General features: G+C 41.8%; 1 protein-coding gene across 3 annotated transcripts; it reads right to left on the bottom strand.

Annotated features, from left to right (window-relative positions):
• Window positions 1-1946: 1946 nt before the first annotated feature.
• LOC138959581 (AKT-interacting protein-like) lies at window positions 1947-23273 on the bottom strand. 3 transcript variants are annotated; one of them, XM_070331126.1, is made up of 10 exons: window positions 23131-23273; window positions 22848-22946; window positions 21433-21632; window positions 20747-20912; window positions 18973-19061; window positions 11703-11801; window positions 10968-11075; window positions 8725-8801; window positions 8216-8250; window positions 1947-3898 (listed from the first exon to the last, which is right to left on the bottom strand). In XM_070331126.1, the coding sequence occupies exons 2-10, from the start codon at window positions 22875-22877 to the stop codon at window positions 3791-3793; spliced, it is 912 nt and encodes a 303-aa protein (XP_070187227.1). In that variant the 5' UTR covers window positions 22878-22946; window positions 23131-23273; the 3' UTR covers window positions 1947-3790. The 3 variants fall into 3 exon arrangements, with proteins under 3 accessions (XP_070187227.1, XP_070187243.1, XP_070187235.1); XM_070331142.1 differs by lacking the exon at window positions 8216-8250; XM_070331134.1 differs by lacking the exon at window positions 8216-8250 and having other exon boundaries at window positions 8741-8801.
• Between the last annotated feature and the right edge of the window lie 18 nt (window positions 23274-23291).

Below are 23291 nucleotides of genomic sequence, written 5' to 3'. Positions count from 1 at the left end.
AGTCGCCTTAGGCCAAATTACTACATTTAGTCAAGCTGTGGAACTTACAGAATGAAACTGAACGTAGTCCGCCGCTAGTGGCAAAAGGCAGTGAAAGTGACGAGCCTGTTTGGCGTGGTAGCGGTTGCGCTGTGCTTCATAGCACGCTTTACTGTACCTCTCTTAGTTTTAACTTTCTGAGCGTGTTTTTAATCCAAACATATCATATCTATATGTTTTTGGAATCAGGAACCGACAAGGAATAAGATGAAATTGTTTTTAAAACGATTTCGGAAATTTAATTTTGATCATAATTTTTGTATTTTTAATTTTCAGATCTTGTTTTTAATCCAAATATAACATATTTATATGTTTTTGGAATCAGAAAATGATGAAGAATAAGATGAACGTAAATTTGGATCGTTTTATAAACAAATTATTTTTGTTAGAATTTTCAGATTTTTAATGACCAAAGTCATTAATTAATTTGTAAGCCACCAAACTGAAATGCAATACCAAAGTCCGGCCTTCGTCGAAGATTGCTTGGCCAAAATTTCAATCAAGTTGATTGAAAAAAAATGAGGGTGTGACAGTGCCGCCTCAACTTTTACAAAAAGCCGGATATGACGTCATCAAAGACATTTATCGAAAAAAAGAAAAAAACGTCCGGGGATATCATTCCCAGGAACTCTCATGTCAAATTTCATAAAGATCGGTCCAGTAGTTTAGTCTGAATCGCTCTACACACACACAGAGACAGACAGACACACACACACACACACACACACACACATACACCATGACCCTCGTCTCGATTCCCCCTCTATGTTAAAACATTTTGTCAAAACTTGACTAAATGTAAAAATTAATCATAAGTTCATGATGATGAAATGAAGAAAAATCGTTTCTATGATAGGAATGTAACAGGCTTAATTGTACTGAAAGTTAAGATTCAGTTGGAATCGGCCATAGGGAAGTAAGTCATTGTTTAATGAGTAAGACAGATGCAGTAATTCACACTAGTAGTCATTTTTGGCTCACGTAAGTGTAGCCTATGCGATGATAAACTTTGTCTGTCTGTGCGTGCGTGCGTGCGTGCGTGCGTGCGTGCGTGTGTGTGTGTGTGTGTGATAGAAACTTTAACATTTCCGAGTCTATGGATTACGTCAGTCTCGGTCAAAAGTGTTTGACGTGTGTGATAGAAACTATTTGAAGACGTCACATTATGACGTAAGAGGGTTAGACGTCACGCAAAGGAATTACTGAACGTCTCGGTCATTGTTATTGTGAGCGGGCCGAGACTACTTGGCAGATCCAGGGTCTCGCTTTCTTGCACAGTTTCACCTATGCTTACTGTGTGTGTGTGTGTGTGTGTGTGTGTGCGTGTGTGTGTGTGTGTGTGTGTATGTGTGACGGAGTGATTGAGTTTGTGTTACTGTTTGTCGATTTCTTACGTGAGCCTTGAAGGCTTCGCCTCTTGTTCAAAATGATGTACCTTTATACATATCTATATGGACAAATCCTAGCTTTATCCTCTTGGCAAGTGGTTGTGTTTTACTTGCAACACAATATGTCAGTTGGTAGGCCTGACCAGGTGATAATTTTGTTTTTGCTTTATTAGGGTATTGGGGAGTAGATACCAGAAATTACTGGTTAATGAGATCCTTGAAATGGCCATAATTAAATCTTCCTGATTTCAGACTCTAATTTGTACCACTACAAGGATTATAACAAGTTTTGACATCTTCAAACACTGCCATGAGTTAGGATCCTTATATGAGCTATGACAGTTCACTTTTTTCAGACATCCATTTCATTTATAAATACACATTTTTTTCTTTAAAATACAGTATAAATGATTTTCTAGAGTACAATACCAGTGATTCTTTAACAAAATACAGGCAAAATTCACTGAACAAAATACCAAATTTAAAATAAAAAAGATCACAAATAACAACAAAGACGAATTTAAAATTTCATAACATAGCTTCACCCACATTTTATAAAAGCATACATGTGACAAAAACCACTACAGATAATAAACACACACAAAATGACACCGCATACCGTCTCTTCCATCACAAGCAAACTATAACACTACTGTGTGGGAGTATACACACAAAATCACAACTGCTATGCAAACACCAGGAACCTTAAAACAAAGGTGAGAATAAAAAACATCACAGCAAGATTAAAATTGATAAACAATTATTATTTTCTCTTTCTCTCTCTCCCTCTCTCTCATTAAATACTTTTTAATAAAAGCTAAACAAAAACAACAAAAGTATAATAAACACAAAATTACATCTGACCTCACACACGAAAAGTAATGCCAATGCATTACTTCCAACAAGATACTGAAAGAAGTGTTGCTCTTAGTAAGGCCAGGGTGGCTGATGTTTAGATGAAATGAAAATGAAAGCAGCCACAGTGTTGCCTGCACTGATAAAGTTGTGTACAAAACACCACTTTCACTGGCCCCTGTACGTGTAACACACACTTAAGAGAATAGACAAATTCTGAAAATAACTGCCGGGTGACTGAAAGAGTGAATGCCCTTGCTTTTTACTCTGACAAACATTGGAGGGGCCAATCACTAGCAAGGGGTGTTTCAAAAACACATGATTCAAATAAAAAAGGAAATTTCTGCTGTTGCTTAAAAGTTTTTTTCACAATTACGTGTTCATTCAAACTGCATATGTACTTCTCCAAAGAAATATATATTGTTGTAAGCTGCACTAGAGAAGAGAAGCATCAAAGTCCCTTTAAAACAATTCATACACCTTGCAAGTTTTTGAATTCAATCTTTAAAAAATATTAAATCAGCACCAGGAATTCTGTATCTATGCTATTACTGTTCACTGACGTCTTACTAGGCTTTTTTCCTGTCATGTTTTACTTAACACATGAATACTATTGTATAAATATAACGCTCTTTGCAACATCTTTTCCCCCAAAACACTTTAGTTCTCCAGAAGAAAAATACATACATTATTTCACATAAAAATGTAGTGTTGCTTTTACACAGAGCGTCACCAGATCATGTCAAAAAATTGCACAACACTTTGCATGTCACATACACCAATTAAAAATCTCTTAAAATGTCCTTGAAAGCTTCAGGATCCTCCACCACAGACTGGAAAATCATGAACTGCTTTTTTCAATTACAATTTATATTTATGCCTGCTTTTTCAATTACAATTTATATTTATGCCTGTTTTTTCAATTACAATTTATATTTATGCCTGCTTTTTCAATTACAATTTATATTTATGCCTGCTTTTTCAATTACAATTTATATTTATGCCTGCTTTTTCAATTATAATTTATATTTATGCCTGCTTTTTCAATTACAATTTATATTTATGCCTGCTTTTTCAATTACAATTTATATTTATGCCTGCTTTTTTAATTACAATTTATATTTATGCCTGCTTTTTCAAACGAATAGCAAAAGAAAATGATGAGAAAAAGAGCTTGGTGCCTCTGTTACTCCTTTCAGCAATTTTCACTCTCAACAAGAAACTGTCATCACAAGTAGACACAAGTAGAGCGAAACCTCCAGTTTAAGACCCCCTCCCCTTCTAAATGCCCTCCACTTTCAAACCTCATTTTCTCAGACTTCCTCTTCGGAGTGTCAGTAAAATAACCACAACTCCAAGACTCCTTCTCTTTTAAAACCAAATTCCTTTCAGCTTGTTTGAGTTCTTCAAAAAGAGGTGCCACACCCAGGACCCACGGTTGACATTTTGCACAAGCAGACAGTCAAATAGTTCTGCTGAGGTCAAGGTCAGTTCTGTTTGGGTCAAGGTCAGGCAGATGCCGAATCATCACGAGCAAAGATTTGCGTGGTTTCAGGCCTCATCCATGACATACCAAGGTCTCTTGGATTAGCTGATCGCTCCTCACTCTGTCGAGTCTGCAAAGGGAAAACATCCAGTGTGAAACTTCCAACAGACAATGTTCGGAAATAACTCTGTCGGGTTTGTATGGTTTGTTGAAGAGTTACCTTTCCTTGCAAAACGACAGACAAACAATGGAGGGACCGATGACTAGTGAGGGGTGTGCCGAAAACATGTGGAGAGAAGCACGTGTTTCCGGCACACCCCTCGCTAGTGATTGGTCCCGTCATTGTTTGTCTGTCGTTTTACAAGAAAAGGTCACTCGCCCACAACCCATACAAACCCGACAGACTTACATTTAAGTCACATGGAATGAAAAGAAAAGATACTAACTGCGGTTAAGGTGCAGTATTATGTCAAACATAGATATTTATGTATTTTTTTTCTCTATCTCGATGTTGTTTGTTTGTGTTGGGTGTGTGTGTTTTTTATGTTTTGTTGTTGTTGCATCACTGGCATAATTATGCCTTTAAATATATAAAACTGACTTAACACTTCAATGTAACCATCAGGCTACTCTTGCAATATGAGGGAAATTGAGTGTGAACACTTCAACGAACTTTGAATAGATACTGTACAGAATATCAGCAAATTACTTGATTTGTATAATACAGTTTCATTTGGTTGATTTCATTTGTTGCTTTTCTTTCTTCAGACACGCATTACCCTACAGTGAATACACACACACACACACACACACACACACACACACACACACACACACACACACACACACACACACACACACAGGGCTGTCTGATGTATGGTATAAGTTAACCATCTTTGAGCAAAAAAAGATTCCCAATAAGACAACATCACTCTGATATTTAGTACTGTATACCACACCAATGACCTACACATAATAAACAGCTTGAAGCTTAATGCTGATGCTGCCCCTTCAACCAACCAGACAAACAATCTGATAGACTTACAAAACCTTCCCCTAAATTAGTACCAGTTCCTCAAGCCATTCTACCAAACCTTCTGCCCTCCATGAAGACTCACACAATGCACCAACAAATCTATTCATCACATTTCACACACACATACACACACACATGCATGCGCACACACCAACATACCCCCCCCCACACACACACACACACACACACACTCTCAAACACAGAGAACATTTGAAGGTCATACTCCAAAATCACAGCAATCAGAAAATCAAGATCCAATGGAGGGGGGATAAAGCCAAGAAGAACTCAATTTTTCCCACACTTTTACCCTGTGGTATAACTGAATCCTGGTTTCAAATGTGTTTCATTCTTGCTTCTGAATTTTTTTTTCTTTTTCTTTAAATGGGTGGGGGACTGAATGTGGGCTCAGGGGTTGCAGGGGCACAACAAGGGAAAGAGATATGGCTCACTATATTATATTGTTAAATCTTTGAATTCAGGTATTAAATAAGATATAACTGAAAATGAACCTTCACATCAGTATAGAGTTGCATATGTATGTAGAACATATCTACACATAGTCACCACTAAAATAAAATCAATCATCACAGCCTGTATGTCAGCGCTCAAGGCTTTCTTACTTTCTTTATTTTCTTTATTTGGTGTTTAACGTCGTTTTCAACCTCTGGATGCAGCACAAACAGATGGAAGGGGAGACAAATATTGGGTGAGAAGGAGATGCAGGGCACTCTGGATGCAGCACAAACAGATGGAAACAACAGAATGCCTTTCATAATGCCTTTGTATATCATTTTATCTAACTGCTACCATCTGTTCCTTTGCACAAGTTGAAATACAGGGGAACTCCCTTTAAAGACCCCCCCAATTAGACTTGATCCCTTTAAGACCCTGTTTCCTCAGACTTGATCCCTTTAAGACCCTGTTTCCTCAGACTTGATCCCTTTAAGACCCTGTTTCCTCAGACTTGGTCCCTTTAAGACCCTGTTTCCTCAGACTTGATCCCTTTAAGACCCTGTTTCCTCAGACTTGATCCCTTTAAGACCCTGTTTCCTCAGACTTGATCCCTTTAAGACCCTGTTTCCTCAGACTTGGTCCCTTTAAGACCCTGTTTCCTCAGACTTGATCCCTTTAAGACCCTGTTTCCTCAGACTTGGTCCCTTTAAGACCCTGTTTCCTCAGACTTGGTCCCTTTAAGACCCTGTTTCCTCAGACTTGGTCCCTTTAAGACCCTGTTTCCTCAGACTTGATCCCTTTAAGACCCTGTTTCCTCAGACTTGATCCCTTTAAGACCCTGTTTCCTCAGACTTGATCCCTTTAAGACCCTGTTTCCTCAGACTTGATGTATATAACGTGTGTAGATGTACCCCCAGTTTAAGACCCTGTTTCCTCAGACTTGATGTATATAACGTGTGTAGATGTACCCCCAGTTTAAGACCCTGTTTCCTCAGACTTGGTCCCTTTAAGACCCTGTTTCCTCAGACTTGATGTATATAACGTGTGTAGATGTACCCCCAGTTTAAGACCCTGTTTCCTCAGACTTGATGTACATAACGTCTGTAGATTGACCCCCAGTTTAAGACCCTGTTTCCTCAGACTTGATGTATATAACGTGTGTAGATGTACCCCCAGTTTAAGACCCTGTTTCCTCAGACTTGATGTACATAACGTGTGTAGATGTACCCCCAGTTTAAGACCCTGTTTCCTCAGACTTGATGTATATAACGTGTGTAGATTGACCCCCAGTTTAAGACCCTGTTTCCTCAGACTTGATGTATATAACGTGTGTAGATTGACCCCCAGTTTAAGACCCTGTTTCCTCAGACTTGATGTATATAACGTGTGTAGATTGACCCCCAGTTTAAGACCCTGTTTCCTCAGACTTGATGTATATAACGTGTGTAGATTGACCCCCAGTTTAAGACCCTGTTTCCTCAGATATTGTGGAGGTCTTAAAAGGGGGTTCCACTGTGTATGGGGCAGAAAGAATGAAAGCGGATTGCCCGTACTTTTCAAACTATTTCTCCCAAAGCAAAAAGAGACCAACAAATATCCCGAGCCCTTCTCTAATGATTAGCCATTGCGTAATATCATTCTTGAGAAAAGGACGTGAGAGAATATACAACACATGCCTCAATATTTGTGCTACACAACATGCCTTGCAGCACAACACAGACCTGAGGAATCTACAGTGGAGTCCAGCTATAACGAACCTGGGTAAAACGAAATCCCGCTTTTAACGAACTGCCATTGATTTCCCGGCAGACAGCCTTCTATTTCTTACTTGTTACTTTCCGGCTACAACGAACCTTTTGAACTCATTTGCATAACGAACCCCTCTTATAACAAATACGTTTTCATCGCCCCAGAGCCGTTTTGTCTCTAAAAGTCACAAGGCTACAACGAACTGATGTCAATAATTGTCTCCAAAAGACAAAAATACACAAAAATACACAAACACAAGTGCACATCGCGTGATGAGCGAACTCTGAACAAACAGCGGGAGGTGCACGGAACAGCCACCGCCGCTGTGTTTTCACTATTCCAATCAGCTGCTAAGCTATGACTGTGCTGATCTGCGTGTGAGGGAGATCAAAGGCAGGTCCATTGTGATAGCTGGGTGGCCTTGTTTATAGCACTGACCTTCTTCCCAGGGGTCATTGACCCAGTTTTAGCTATGAGAGGTGGTTCCCCTTTCATATGAGAGAGGAAACACTTCCTGCAACCGGGTCACTGAGTTTAACCTATGGGGAGTTTAACCTATGGGGGGGTCTCTTTGATGTCTTGAGAGGAAACTTGGCCAGGGTAGTACATGCACCAGAACTGGTGGACACCATGAAATCGGAGATTGATCAGAATGTACATGTACATGCTTTTACACGACTTTTTAAATTTTACTTCTAAAATTGTGACAGTAAAGTGAACATTTGAACTATGCCTCTATGGATTATATTATGAAGCTGTTGAACACATGCAGAGATTGTACTCTCCAAGGAAAGATCGATGGGACGATCATTTGAAGGTGAGTGGGAAAACTTGTCTTAAGGCCATTTAGGGTTGAAAACTCTACAGCGAATTACTGATATAACGAACTAAAATGTATCTCCCTTGAGATTCGTTGTACCCGGACTCCACTGTACTGCATACAACAAATACACCATACAACTCATCTGCATCACAGATATTATACTGACGCACACACCAACTTTCAATATCAAAACAAAAGAGACAAACTACAACTACTGCACTCAGAATGGATTGGTACCATCAAATAACAAATGAATAACATTCACTGACTAATCAACAAGAAACTGTGGCCAACTACAACTAAAAGCCGCACAACATGAAGAAATACAGCAATCAGTAACAGCAGAAGAGGAATAAACAAACCATTCAGATTGTCAACACACTTACTTTGCTGGCAAGGTTATTGCTTTTCAAAACCCTGTCTAAAGACGTGTAATGATACCATGTGTAGTGAGAGAGATTAGAACGGTGAATCTGTGATCATTAGAACGGTAAATCTGTGATCATTTTGGCTCTTATCCACTATCCCAAATTTCACTAACTCGCCATTTTAAAAAAATGTTCTGTAAGATTCATACTGATGGCTAAAAAAAAGATTTTTTTTCCAGTGTAAATTTGTTGCACAAAACATGGTCTAAATTCTGGTTACTGCCACTAGTCGGGTTTGAAAATCAGGTGTTCTTTTCTGATAGTGAAAAGGTTATTATATTCCCGCTATGTTTCTCTTTTAACGCATAGAAATAGCATTTTCACTCAAGCAAAATATTAACGTGCTAGGCTAAACCTGGACTTTAAACCTGTAATTTGTGCATGATCACACAGCGGTGTTAATTTCTGCCAGAGTGGAGAGACAGTAGGCACAGTGACAACAAGCAGCATGCAGGACAGGATATTACCTTGGCGATAAAGTACCTTTGAGTTTAGCATCTGTCGCTTAGCTTCACAGTGTACTGGCTCTGTCCACGGGCTGAATCTGACACAAGAAAAGGAAAGGAAGATTACTTCACAAGACAAATTAAAGATAGCAGCTTAAAAAGCTCCTCATAAAGTAAGGATGCAACACTCTTGAATCGCTTTCAGGTAGTCCAGGTAAGACAAAAAACAGTACCTCTGGTTGCTTTCACAGTATGTGTGCATGCATGTGTGTGTGCTCAAATCTGTATCTGTTCTGCTATGAAAGCTATGACGGAGAGGATTCTTTTTCTGCAGTCACAGCCTCAAACTCCCAAGTACAGTCATGTTTTTACACGAGTGGGTTTTCATATGCATAACCTTTTTTTTCCTGTCAGTTATATTTCATTTTTGGGGAAATCCTGCTTGGTATTTACGTGTTTCTACAACACACCAAACTCTGACGGACATGGATAACAGGATCTTTACCGTGCGTACCTGGTCTTGTGCTTGAACACACAAATGTTGACCTGGAAGATTGGGAAAAACATCCACCACCCTTATCCCACCATGTATGTTTGATGGTGTATGCTTTTAATTAAGCGTTGCTGACTATGAATGTAGATGTAAATGCTTGTATAACTGTGTTTTAATTTTAAATGTGTCAAGCGCAAAGAGCATAATTGTAAAGTTATGATGTTGCGCTATATAAATGCTCATTTATTATTATTTAAGTTATTGAGACATCCCAGTGCACTAAGGGATTTATAGAGCAAATCGAGAAAATTCATTATTGAACGAAGCGCATAGCGCTGAGTTCAATAATTATTTTCGAGATTTGCTCTATAAATCCCTTAGTGCACTGGGATTGTTTCAATAACGATATTGTCGGTACCGCCAGAGAAAAAAGAAGATACAACACGCACATTTTGCTACGCGCATTTGAATAGGCATAACTGTGTGGTCAGGTCGTATAGAAGATCTACTTTTGTGTGGGCTGTCTCGTGTGTTGTGCTTTCATCACACGCAAACTCTTGTTTTAATTTCTGTTGGTAAATTCCAGTGTAGCGTTAAGCTAAACAGTGATGATCTTTCTCTCATTTGAACTCGGAGAAAGGACTGTGCTTTCAGTTATTTGCGGTTCGAAACCTTCATCGAGCTTCGACAGATTGACTGTGCAGAGTTGTGCCCCTTGCCAAGGTCGACGGAAAGCCCATTTTCAAAATAAACGTGGCATGTTTTTCGTGTGGTATCTTCCCTCATCGGGGAGTCTGGTACTAAATATGAACGGTAAGAATGCTCTGAACCCTACACGTATTATATCCCCATCGTTTTATCGTTCACATTTGCCTAACATGTTAATTTGCTGAGCGGGATTTATGTCGTCTGCTAGGCTATTGCACTGAGTCTCATTTCAAAAACAAAAATTGCTCGTCCCGTTGCACTGAGTCTGCACACATAAAGCAGGCTGGTAATAAGTCTTATATGTGTTAAGAACGTTCTAAACCCTACACGTTTTCGATTCCGATTGTTCTTGCCTTAAAATAAACGGAAAGCATTCATTTACTGAACAGATGCAGTCGTATTTCAGTGTAGTCTGCTACAGTGCTGATCTAGCTGCGACGTTATCGGAATAACACTTGTGTTTTCTGTTAGCTGCTGGGAATTGTATACTAACTCATCATTTGGTAATGTGGATAATAAGGTACATGCCACCAACATGGCATAATTATGAGAGGAATCTTCGCAAGTCGAAACTGAAAAATTAGACACAGCGGGTTCTATTTTTAGATCAGTGCAACTGTGGGCGGCACAGGCGCATGCAATCTGTCAGAAAAAAACCACTTCTGCTTTAATTGAAAAGCAGGACATTTATGGTCATAATCATTGGTATTGTGGAGAATATAAGCTACATGTCATTAATTAATTCTGAGGATGAGAGTACAGTCTCGCTTTGGCAAAGGGTGTAAGAATACGCTCTGTGGAAAAGTTAGCGCACTCCAGGAGTGCGCTAACAGATTTAAGCGCATCGCCATTAGCCAATCAACTGGTTCACATCAGTCATGTGACACCAGTACTTACTGACAATTATTATTATTATTATGCTTGGCCGGGGTTCGAACACTCAACCTTCAACATGGGTGGCCGTCGTTTTACCCACTGGGCTGCTGCACCCATCAGACAGAGAGGATAAAATTACTTCTTCTTCTATCATTTATTGCTCTGTCTTTTGTCTAGCAATATTAACCTGAGGGCAAAGGGGTCGTCCGAGGTCGGAGGCTGCATCAATCGCTGTTTTGCCGTCTGTATAGATTCTGCTACATGCTGTCGAAACTGCTCCGTATCTTGCTCATATCTGCAAGAAAAACACACAATTCCCGATCAATAGGGTGCATATTAGTAACTGTCTGTCAACACAGCAGCTTAGTTCACACTACAAGCCCATTTATGTACAACAAACAAAATAAAATATTAAAAAAGGAAAAGGCTGTGGAAGTATACTGAAACTATCCACGCAACCCTCACTGCAATCCCATTACATACAAAGTTTGGTGGCCGAACCTCATCCCATGCCATATCTTTTGCAACAAGTAGTACAGACTTGCAAAGAGAGAAATTAAAACAAAAAGCGTGAAAATTTGATACTAAAAACCAGTTTAAGCAATTTGTAGAACATTGCTGATCACAGTCAAGTAGAAAATACAGAGAGAAAAAAAGGTGCAAAGAAGTGTTCTGACATTACTTAGCCACATCAAGAAACAAAACAGGAAATGTAACATTTCTGGCACAGAAGAAAAGGTGAATGTCTGCTCGAAGAAAGTGTATTCATGCACCAGAACTACTCAGTAAATGAAGAACTTACAGTGTGGCCGCCTCAACTACTCAGTAAAGGAAGAACTTACAGTGTGGCCGCCTCAACTACTCAGTAAAGGAAGAACTTACAGTGTGGCCGCCTCAACTACTCAGTAAAGGAAGAACTTACAGTGTGGCCGCCTCAACATTTAACGGAGCTTTGGTTTCAATCTTGTAGAAGATCTTGCGCGCATACATCAACACTTGCCACAGATGGTTGACATTTCGCCTGAAATGTACACCAAGCAAGTCTTCATAACATTATGAATAATATTGTTTATTGCAAGCTTAAAAACACAGGTAAGAGGAAAGACTCTTGGTAGCAATACTATTTCAGGCTGTTTCCACATCAATACAATTCCAGGCTGTTTCCACAACAATACCATTTCAGGGTGTTTCCACATTAATACCATTTCAGGGTGTTTCCACATCAATACCATTTCAGGCTGTTTCCACATCTATACCATGTCAGGCTGTTTCCACATCTTTACCATTTCAGGCTGTTTCCACATCTATACCATTTCAGACTGTTTCCACATTAATACCATTTCAGTGTGTTTCCACATCAATACCATTTCAGGGTGTTTCTACATCAATACTATTTCAGGCTGTTTCCACATCTATACCATTTCAGGCTGTTTCCACATCTATACCATTTTAGACTGTTTTCACATCTATACCATTTCAGGCTGTTTCCACGTCTTTACCATTTCAGGCTGTTTCCACATCTATACCATTTCAGGCTGTTTCCACATCTATACCATTTCAGGCTGTTTCCACATCTATACCATTTCAGGCTGTTTCCACATCTATACCATTTCAGACTGTTTCCACGTCTTTACCATTTCAGGCTGTTTCCACATCAATACCATTTCAGGCTGTTTCCACATCTATACCATTTCAGGCTGTTTCCACATCTATACCATTTCAGGCTGTTTCCTCATCTAAATCAGACCGCCATGTGCAAGATTTGTACTAAAAGTAGTACTTCTGTTGTTGTTTTTAGACAGAAAACACCATTATTTATGAAAATAGCTAATATTCCATTAACATAACAGCATCCAGACAGACTAATTATTCTGAGAACAAGAAGAGCAAACGCTCGATCGAGTCACTTTCGCAGTTCTGAATATTATATGAGGCATCAGATGGACAGGAAGAAATTGCTATTCACAACACAATGAGTCACGTTCACATAAAATTTGAGCCCGGTCACTTTTATAGTTTCCGAGAAAAGCCCAACGTTAAGTTGTGTGTTGCCGAACAGAAAAGGCTAGTTATCTCCCTTGTTTTTCTGATAACGTTCGTAAAAGGCTACAGATGTAAATACTTTGATGTAAAGAATAATCCTACAAAGTTTCAATCACATCCGATGAACTTTGTCAAAGATATAAAATGTCTAATTTTTCCTTTGACGCTGACCTGTGACCTTGAAAAAGGTCAAAGGTCAACGAAACCATCGTTAAAGTGTAGAGGTGATTGGAGGTCACGACTAAACAAAATATGAGCCCGATCGCTTTGATAGTTTCCGAGAAAAGTCCAACGTTAAGGTGGTGTCTACGGACGGCCGGCCGGACGGCCGGCCGGACAGACTAACACTGACCGATTACATAGAGTCACTTTTTCTCAAGTGACTCAAAAAGGACTGTGACAACAAATCTACGCATATTAAAGAGTATGCTGTTCATGAAGTAGTTTTTGGACCTGCTAAAGCAAAATATTCCTAGAACATTGCAAAATATAAAATTTCAAAAATAAATTTTGATTTAATTAATATACTTACCAACTCACATAGAAAGCATTAACTTCAGTTAAAGTGCTAGGACACTGAACTACGCTTCACCCCAAAGGGGAAGCAACCCCCTAAAAAAGAACGGCCTTGACCTATAACCCAAGCTATACAAGAGTCGAGGTCATACCGTCACGTGACCTATCACGCGTGACTCGACCGCCGCCATGTTGAAACCTCACTCCCACTGAAGAGATCTGTTCATTTTTAGGGAAACCCTAAGCAATAACTTCGTTTTGTGATAAGACATGGAAGCAATCTTACATGGCACCGTGGGGAAATAACTCTGAAACAAAACCGTATGCCATATAAGGCATGGTCCTTAGAGGTTATTTCCACTACCGGTGTACTGCGCCTGCGCAGGATGTATACCGGTGAAACTCATCCCGTATTAAAACATATACCCCTTTAAAAAATTTGCGGGGCAGGCTGGGAGGGAATTCAATATGTGAGTTGGTAAGTATATTAATTAAATCAAAATTTATTTTTGAAATTTTATATTAAATTACATATTCTTACGCAACTCACATAGAAAGCAGATTGCTAATTTAGGTGGTGGGCAAATGAACTCACAGTTAACATCTTGCAAGTATCTGGCCTGTAGCTACAATAGCTGGCAAACCGAAATTACTGTTCTGCCGAGCACCAGATACGTCCCCAGGAAAACATAAAAAGACATCTTCTGCAGAAGATGTCTAGTAGATGTGTGCTAAAATAGCGGGTACTTAAAATACCCCGCCGATAGAAACTCATGACTACGTCCTTGAACGTTCAATGAGCTGCATTCATGACTTATGTAAGTCTCTCAGACTTGAGAACAGGTAAAGAAGAGGCCTACACTCTGACCTCTTGAGCCCGTGCTGCCTGAAAAGGGAGGACTGACTGCCCCCCCCCCTTTTTTCTTGCCACCACTGTAGGCATGCCTAACCAATGTGGCAGTCCATTTAGCTAAGGTTGACTTCACTAAATCATTGCCTCTAGAAGAGGCTAATTTTGTCAAGGATTAAACAATCCGAACTCAAAAACTCCAAAACTAGGAGCAAGTCCCAAGTCGGGACTGGAGATTTGCTTTCAGACAACCAAAGGGAGGTTCCCTTTAATCACGCTGGCTACAAAGAACCCAAGTGAAAATATTTTGCGACCTAGCTGTGTCAGTGCAACTGAAATCACATAAAGTCTTAATTCAGAGACGTGGGAGAAAAATCGGAAAGCCAGGATAGGTGGTTCGCCACCCGCATTGAACGGAGAGAAGTGGAGTTCTTTCCGTTAATATACGCCATTAGTTCCAAGCCAGTCAAAGTGACACAAAACGAAGACGCTGAACCCCTATGGAATCTCTAGACCAAATCCAGAGTTGGGGCAGAAGCCCCTGAGCGTCTCAATGATTCCCGTACAGTAGACACCCGTGTGGCTCGAGTGTAAAAAACGGCGCCCTCTTGCCAGCCTAAAGGACTAGCAACCAAGATTGAATGGGCCCCTAATGTGCGACCAACAGGACGCTCAAAGTAAAATCGAGAGTATTATCCGGGAACAGGGAGACGAACATTTAGCAGAAGGTGATAGTACCGAGAGGCAAAACTTCTATCAGCGGCTTCTCCAAATTCACCAGAAGGAGTAGAAGCGCGTAGTGAGATAGAGTCCAATCCGAGTGGACCTTCTTGGCCGACTGACTAGAGTCTGCCAATACATAGAGCCTCTCAGAAAGGTACTTCACTGCTAATAAGATCTCGTGGTGGTAAAAACCACATCAAAACCTCGCATGCTCGCTGTGGCAGTGATAAGGAGCGAGATGCCACCCCCTGCTTATTGAGATAAAAGACCACTGTGGTGTTGTCTGATTGAATCAACACATGTTCTCCCCTGACAAGGGGAAAGAAATCCACAAGAGACAGAACTGCTTCGCTGGTGGAGAGAGAACCAACGGGAACGCCCTGCATGAGCAGTGGTGTGAGAATCCAAAGATTGGTTGTGTCTGTGAACCAGTCAAGAAAAGACACTAACATGTTCCAGCTCATCATTTGATTGCTTAGAAAACGAAACCAGAGCCCTGAAGATCTGAATTAAATAAAAAGCAGCCACTTCCGATCTATTTTGTATATCCAAAGGTGGAAGTAAACATAGGCACGATCTATATAAGTGACCCAACAGGAAGGGCCCCAGTGCCTCCCTCAAAGTGAGAGTTCTAATCGCCCCTCCAGCCGCTGTGGGAAAACACAGAGGCAGAGAGAAGAGTGGAGCCAAACGCTAAGACTCCAGTTGACAAGTGCCAAGAGTATGCATGAAAGCGTGCTATTGTTTGCCCACTGAACCCTACCGCTAAATCGCCTCGAGGAGATAAGTGGTGGGTATTTGGCAACGTGCCATGCCAAGAAGAAGATAAAAAACCAAAGCTGAGAACGGCCAGCTTAGCGCTTTTCTCTGATAACAGAAGCCGAGGCCTGCCGTGGGCTTTTCCTTTTGCTGTGAGATTCTCTCTGTTAGAGAAGAGTCCGCGTGCAAAGAAGAGGATTCGCAAAGAAAACCCTCGAGCAAGGAAGAGATTTAAGTCTCACAGACAGAACAATACTGTCGGCCGAGGCCTTTTCCCAGACGAACAGCAAAGCTAAAACCTTTTGTATATGTGTCCCGACAGACCACAAAGGCATCCCGTGAGTACGAAACCGCACAAGGGAAAGAACGAATCAAAGTCTTGTACCAAGACGCGGATAATAGAAAGAAGAGCGGCCACAATCTTCCACAGCCAGGAGATCATTGTTCTTGAAAACAGACAGTTTCTCCTTGCTATAAACATTAAGATGTATGATCAACAAGTCCGGTGCAACCGGAAGCGATTCCGTAGTACGAAGAAAAGAATAAACTAAGTTCTTAGGCTTGGTGTAACCTAGGCCTACGGATATCGCTCAGCGAGTGAAGCGTTACTTGCGCGGGTGACGCAAGCGAAAGCAACGCCGCATCGCTGCCCACAAAGGAAGTGGTGGAAAAGGAGAATCATATGAGAAAACTTCCCCAAGTTCAAATTCTAGAGCCAGACAAGAAAGCGTCCCTGCGTGTGTAAACCGCATGTGCGTACAACCGTGCCACGACTGACATTTGTTCGGCTGAAACCTTAGCCAAAGAGGCCAGGAGTATGGGGACGTCTTTCACGCTAGCGTCGTTTCGAAATTCGAAAGGATCCAACGACACCGCGATCGACCGCGAAAGAGATCGAAGAAGTGTCTCTGAAAGAGACGCAAGTTCCAACGAGTATCTTCCCGTCTCATCCAAACCAAGTAATGCGCCTTCAGAGTAAGCACAAGTTTTGTCCAAACGATAGACATCCTCTCTGAGATTAGCCGACTCCGGAGTGACCGGAAGCGGTGCACTCGGCAAAGCGTAAGTCTCAATAAGACTGTGATGACGACGGGAGAGAGCAAACCTGCGTGAATGAAACGAAGTGCTCGACTTCCGTAACTGGTCTGAGGCAAGCCATGGCTGAGCAGTAGCCTGACCGTGTGCAGCCAGTAAAGGCACAGTATCCACAGGCAAGCTATTCTCAGAACCCGAAGTTCTAGCCAGCACCCTGGAAAGTTCGTAAGCAACAGAAGGAGACTCGCTAAAACGATATCCCTGAACTTCCGTTAAAGCAGGGCGGAAATCACCCACCACTGAGGGTGGTGGTGCCGCAGAGCTTGTCGTAGCTGTCACCCCTTCAGCGAAGTACTTGGCAGACACCTGAGCTGCAGTAACCATAGCTGGTTAAAGTCTGAGTGACAACTTGACAACTTCCTCCTCAGAAACTGAGTGAGAATCGTCGAACTCCGAATCTGCTAAGGCTGGACCGTGAAAGTCACTGTGACTAGCTGCGTCACTAAAACGATCCGCCACAGGCGAGGCTGATTGCAAAACGGAAGAACCGTGCAAAGCCTGCCCGAAAGCAGCTTCCTGCCCAGAGGGAGGAAGTTGAGACTTGTATACATTCACCGGAGACATGCCAGTCTGCCCGTGAGTACATCTGTCTCGTTGTCCGGTGTCGACCCCCCGTGAGTTCCGCCTCTTAAAAAGAGCGATAGCCTCCGGGAGAGTCGAACTTTCACTCCCCAGCCTCGGCGGGGGAGCTACTAGTTCCGGCCCAACTTGTTGTCCGGTGTTGACCCCCCGTGAGTTCCGCCTCTTAAAAAGAGCGATAGCCTCCGGGAAAGTCAAACTTTCACCCCCCAGCCGCGGCGGGGGGGCTACTAGTTCCGGCCCAACTTGAACACTTTCACCAGAGAACCTGGCTACCGGTGAACTTGACTAACCTGTAGAGCGTGAAAGCTCCTCGTATGAAGTAAACACACTCCTCTGCGTGCGCGTCAGCCGAAGTGAAGGCGGAACCTCGATGCGTGACAACAAGCCGCGTCGCCCACTCCCGCCGGGAGCGAGCGCAAACTCGACGAATGGCAACATGTTATACATTTGGGTCGAAAACATCTCAAAAAAGGGAAGAAAAACCATCTTTAACACAAGTATTCTTTCCCACTGCGTTTGCCTTGGCTGAAGTAACCTAAATTAAACCTGCTTCAGCACCGGCATGATTGGACTCATAGGGTCCGAAATTTAACAGACATTCTTTCTTTCTTCTTTATATAGTGTTTAAAGCCATATGTACTCGATGACTATACACGCTAATTGCTTTACCCACAGCTGGAGACATGCTAAATTAAGTTCCCTGCAAGATATTGTGGTCTAGGACCTCTTAAATGTTGAGATATTTGAATTTTATTTTGATCTAGATCGTCCTATTTATCTAGATTTGCCAACAGAGGTAGCGTTGACGCAAGGAAAATACCTCCGCGTCTTTGTTGACATCCTCACTTTTTCAGAGGCTAGAACAAGCTGTAATACATGTATATGGTCGGCGCATGGCGACATATCGTCATTACATGGTCTTATGGTGCGTTTGACATCGATTATAGACAAACTACACTTTGTAAACACGGGAGCGCGTACATATGCCTTTAACGTCGTTTTCAACCATTCAAGGCTATTTAACAGACGTAGTAGTAAGAGAAGCTGGGTCAAGAACAGAAATGGTAGTGCCTTTGCCTTTCTCTTTATGCGAAACTTAATAGGAGAAACCTCAGCAGCTACTGACTAGTCTGTGGTTTCTATTTCTCCTTGTCAGCCATTGCTGACAAAAAACCAGTCTGAGTTATGATATTGATAAACAACAACCAGACCGAACAACGGAGAAAGAAACAAACGCAAGCAAAAGCAAACAATTAGAACGAGCTCACCCAAACTTGTGCATGAGAAGCAGGGACCTGTAGACGGGGTGAAACACTGTCCAGAAGACAGTAGGCTAAAAGCCTGCAGCGTAGTGTAAAAAGCGTCCGAACTACTTGGTGACTGAAGTGGGAGTGAGGTTTCAACATGGCGGCGGTCGAGTCACGCGTGATAGGTCACGTGACGGTATGACCTCGACTCTTGTATAGCTTGGGTTATAGGTCAAGGCCGTTCTTTTTTAGGGGGTTGCTTCCCCTTTGGGGTGAAGCGTAGTTCAGTGTCCTAGCACTTTAACTGAAGTTAATGCTTTCTATGTGAGTTGCGTAAGAATATGTAATTTAACCAGAGGTACAAATGTGATCATCACCTCCACTTGGGGAATGCTCGTTTGACGTCTACTCTCCCGGATAAGGGGTCCACCATGGGATGAAACACAGGAAACTCAAACGCAAAATCCTGAGAGAAAAAAAGACAGCATACTTCAGTCCTGATTATCTGCCAATTTTTCATTGCCAACCAATCAACCAACTAATAAACATACAAAAAAAGTTTGTGTGACTGTGTGTGTGGTATGTGTGTGTGGTATGTGTGTGTGGTATGTGTTTGTGTGTGTGTGTGGTATGTGTGTGTGGTATGTGTGTGTGTGTGTGTGTGGTATGTGTGTGTGTGTGTGTGGTGAGTGTGTGGTATGTGTGTGTGGTATGTGTGTGTGTGGTATGTGTGTGTGGTATGTGTGTGTGTGTGGTATGCCTGTGTGTTGTATGTGTGAGTGTGTTGTGTGTGTGTGGTATGTGTGTGTGTGGTATGTGTGTGTGCATGGTATGTGTGTGTGTGTGTGTGTGTGGTATGTGTGTGTGTGTGGTATGTCTGTGTGTGGTATGTGTGTGTGTGTGTGTGGTATATGTGTGTGGTATGTGTGTGTGGTATGTGTGTGTGTGTGTGTGTGGTATGTGTGTGTGTGGTATGTCTCTGTGTGTGTGTGGTATGTGTGTGTGTGGTATGTGTGTGTGTGGTATGTGTGTGTGTGGTATGTGTGGTATGTGTGTGTGTGGTATGTGTGTGTTGTATGTGTGAGTGTGTTGTGTGTGTGTGTGTGTGTGTATATGTGTGTGGTATGTGTGTGTGGTATATGAGTGTGGTATGTGTGTGTGTGGATGTGTGGGTGTGTGGATGTGTGTGTGTGTGTGGATGTGTGTGGGTGTGTGTGAGTTCATGTGTGTGTGTGTTCATCATACACAACAGACAGAAAACTTACAGTTGTGCACAGTACATTAAAACAATGAACACAAGAATTCAGTATATGTGTGTGGTATGTGTGTGTGGTATGTGAGTGTGTGGTATGTGTGTGTGTGGTATGTGTGTGTGTGTGGTATGTGTGTGTGGTATGTGTGTGTGGTATGTGTGTGTGTGGTATGTGTGTGTGTGGTACGTGTGTGAGTGTGTGTGTGCATGGTATGTGTGTGTGTGTGTGTGTGGTATGTGTGTGTGTGTGGTATGTGTGTGTGTGTGGTATGTGTGTGTGTGCGTGTTGTATGTGTGTGTGCGTGTGGTATGTGTGTGTGTGTGATATGTGTGTGTGTGATATGTGTGTGTGTGTGTGTGTGCATGGTATGTGTGTGTGTGGTATGTGTGTGTGTGTGTGTGGTATGTATGTGGTATGTGTGTGTGGTATGTGTGTGGTATGGGTGTGTGTGTGGTATGCCTGTGTGTTGTATGTGTGAGTGTGTTGTGTGTGTGGGTGTGTGGGTATATGTGTGTGGTATGTGTGTGTGGTATGTGTGTGTGTTGTATGTATGTGTGTTGTATGTGTGAGTGTGTTGTATGTGTGTGTGTGTGTGGATGTGTGTGAGTTCATGTGTGTGTGTGTTCATCATACACAACAGACAGAAAACTTACAGTTGTGCACAGTACATTAAAACAATGAACACAAGAATTCAGCAATGTAAAAAATACCTCACAATAAAAATAAATGAAACACCTACTACTCACAACAAAGTGTAAAAAGCTCATATACATGTTGATCATATTGTATTTCTATGTTATTCTGTATTTAAAATGTCCAACAATAGAAATGGTTCAAAAAAAGTAAATGAATAAATAACAAAAAATAAAATAAATAAATAATAAAGTGAGTTACTGACTGGACAGTCCCCGTCAGGATAATTGTCTGGAATGGTGAGGATGAAGCGCAGAGAACAGCTTTGGTAAAGACCTTGCCGCAGAAAGAGAAGACCGTTCCACACCAGTGGAGATTGGGCTGACGGCATCACATAGACCCCTGGTAGCTTCTGCTTTTGTAGCTGATTGCTAAAAATAACAGAAGCATGACTGATGACAATTTGAAATAAATAATGTCTGTCATATGTGTAGGAAATTTCAATGTCAATAAACATTTTCCACATTAATCTTCAATTCAGGATTCAATAAATACTTTATGCTACATGTACTACAGCTACAACTCAATAGGTCAGTAACTATGAAACTACATAGGGGTAAAACAACAAATGAACAGATCACCAGTACTCTTCTTCTTCTTCTTCGGCGTTCCAAGATTTGTCACCAGTACTCAACTGCCCTTTTATGTACACAGTCCAGGACAGTGTATTATTTCATTCATAGTATCAAAGAAGAGTGTTACATAAAACATACAAATACGATTTCATTTGTTGACTATTATAACTTTTATTTCTGTTCAGGAAAAAAAACACTGTCCACATTGAATTGATATGTTGAATAAAACTAGAATATTGTAAAAAAAAAATTTTTTTTAAATATAACCAAACATATACCACTGACAATGACAGCAATCACTTCAAAATGAACTTACTACTCAGCCATCATGGAGTATTCTTGCAGGAAAGGGCCATAACCAGTGGTTCCTCGTACTGGCGGCACCTGTTTGCTGCCAGGCTTGTTCCCCCTGCCGGCACTGCCCAGCTCCGAGCTAGGGATGCTGGGAAGCTGGCGGCCTTCACCCCCACTGCCGGACAGCCGAGGGGACGGCGACGATGAGAGGGCTTCAGAGGACTGGAAAAGAAAAACGTCTGTTGCGCAAAGACTAGATTCTCACTGACACAGTGCCCGCGCCCGGTTTTTAAAAGTTTTAACAGTTTTTAAACCTGGAAATAACAGGCCACACAAATGTTTAGGCCCACTGATTTAGTTGGCGATGCGCACACCACCCGCCACGAAACAGCCAAAGTCGGCTCCTGTGACGTACTCCCTATGAACACCATCAGGTGGCGGGGCATCCAGATCTAGATCCAGTGATACCAAGACTCACATTGAAACAGCACTAATAGCACACAGATCTCAGCAAAATCTGTTCCAGAGTTGTATGCATCACCCTTTCATATGAACATATTTCTGATACTGACAGTGATAAAAAAAAATCTTACCTGTATGTTTAACAATTTAAGACCCCTCTCTCAGTCCATGTGAGTCTGACTGACTGTGAATTATGATGAAATCATGCAAAAATCCATCCCTGGAAACATTACTTCAATGTACTTCAACAAGCAAATTTGAGTGAGTTTGTTTGTTTGCTTAACGCCCAGTCCACCACGAAGGGTGATATCAGAGCAGTGCTGCTTTGACATTTAACGTGCACCACACACAAGACAGAAGTCGCAGCACAGGCTTCATGTCTCACCCAGTCACATTATTCTGACACCAGACCAACCAGTCCTAGCACTAACCCCATAATGCCAGACGCCAGGCGGAGCAGCCACTAGATTGCCAATTTTAAAGTCTTAGGTATGACCCGGCCGGGGTTCGAACCCACGACCTCCCGCTCACTGGGCGGACGCCTTACCACTAGGCCACCGTCTTGCGGTATTTGAGTGAGTCATTTGCTCTGATCATCAGTGTACTGGTAAATACTACTTCAGTACTTGTACTTGTGCGACGTTGTAGGTTAATTCATATAGAAAACCTGTTCGCCGATCTTGGTATGAAAAATAAGCTGCTGTGCGTGGGCTCTAGCATAGGCAGCTTGGGATGTATATATATATTCCTAGTAGAGTTCCAGTACGTGTCTAGTTTTGACTTGAAGGCGTTGACTGTGTCGACTGCTACGACATTGTCTTGTAGGCTATTCCAGTCACAAATAGGCATTAGTTTAACAGTACAACAAGCCAATGTTCACCCTGCCCACTCTGTCAAGGCGTGCTTGATCGCTTTGCTTGTGGACTTGAATCACACTGATGATGAAGTAGTGTTTATGATTACGGCTCTACATACCTCTGTTGAAGAGTCCTGTGCACTTGACATCGTGAAAATCAAAGGTACCCTTTGAGGAAACGGTATGAAGTTCTAACCACAGATTGCTCGCAGTGTCATCTGCAATCATAGAACGCTGCCATCATAGAAACAGAAACTGAGAAAGAGAAAATGTCACCAGTCGTTTACATTATTCTGTGAAGCTAGAAACCTCTAAAAACTTAAAAAGAAATCGACATTTTTAACGCTCACTTCATGCTTCTGCTAATTACTTCACTGCGAATTCAGAGTCATCGGGACTTACCATCAGCTAAAAACGATACGATATCGTGCATGTGTGTTAGATTGTTGTCAAAATCGTACACCTCGCTTCACAATCTTTGCACTGCCATCTGCATCAGGAGGAAGTTACTCCATCACAAATTCCTGCCATTGTTGACCAAAGGTATCGCGATTGCCTCCCCG

This window comes from Littorina saxatilis, linkage group LG1 (genome assembly GCF_037325665.1).
Source record: "Littorina saxatilis isolate snail1 linkage group LG1, US_GU_Lsax_2.0, whole genome shotgun sequence".
Taxonomy (NCBI): domain Eukaryota; kingdom Metazoa; phylum Mollusca; class Gastropoda; order Littorinimorpha; family Littorinidae; genus Littorina; species Littorina saxatilis.
Note: the sequence above shows the minus strand (reverse complement) of the source record. Positions and strands in the feature narration are given on the sequence as shown.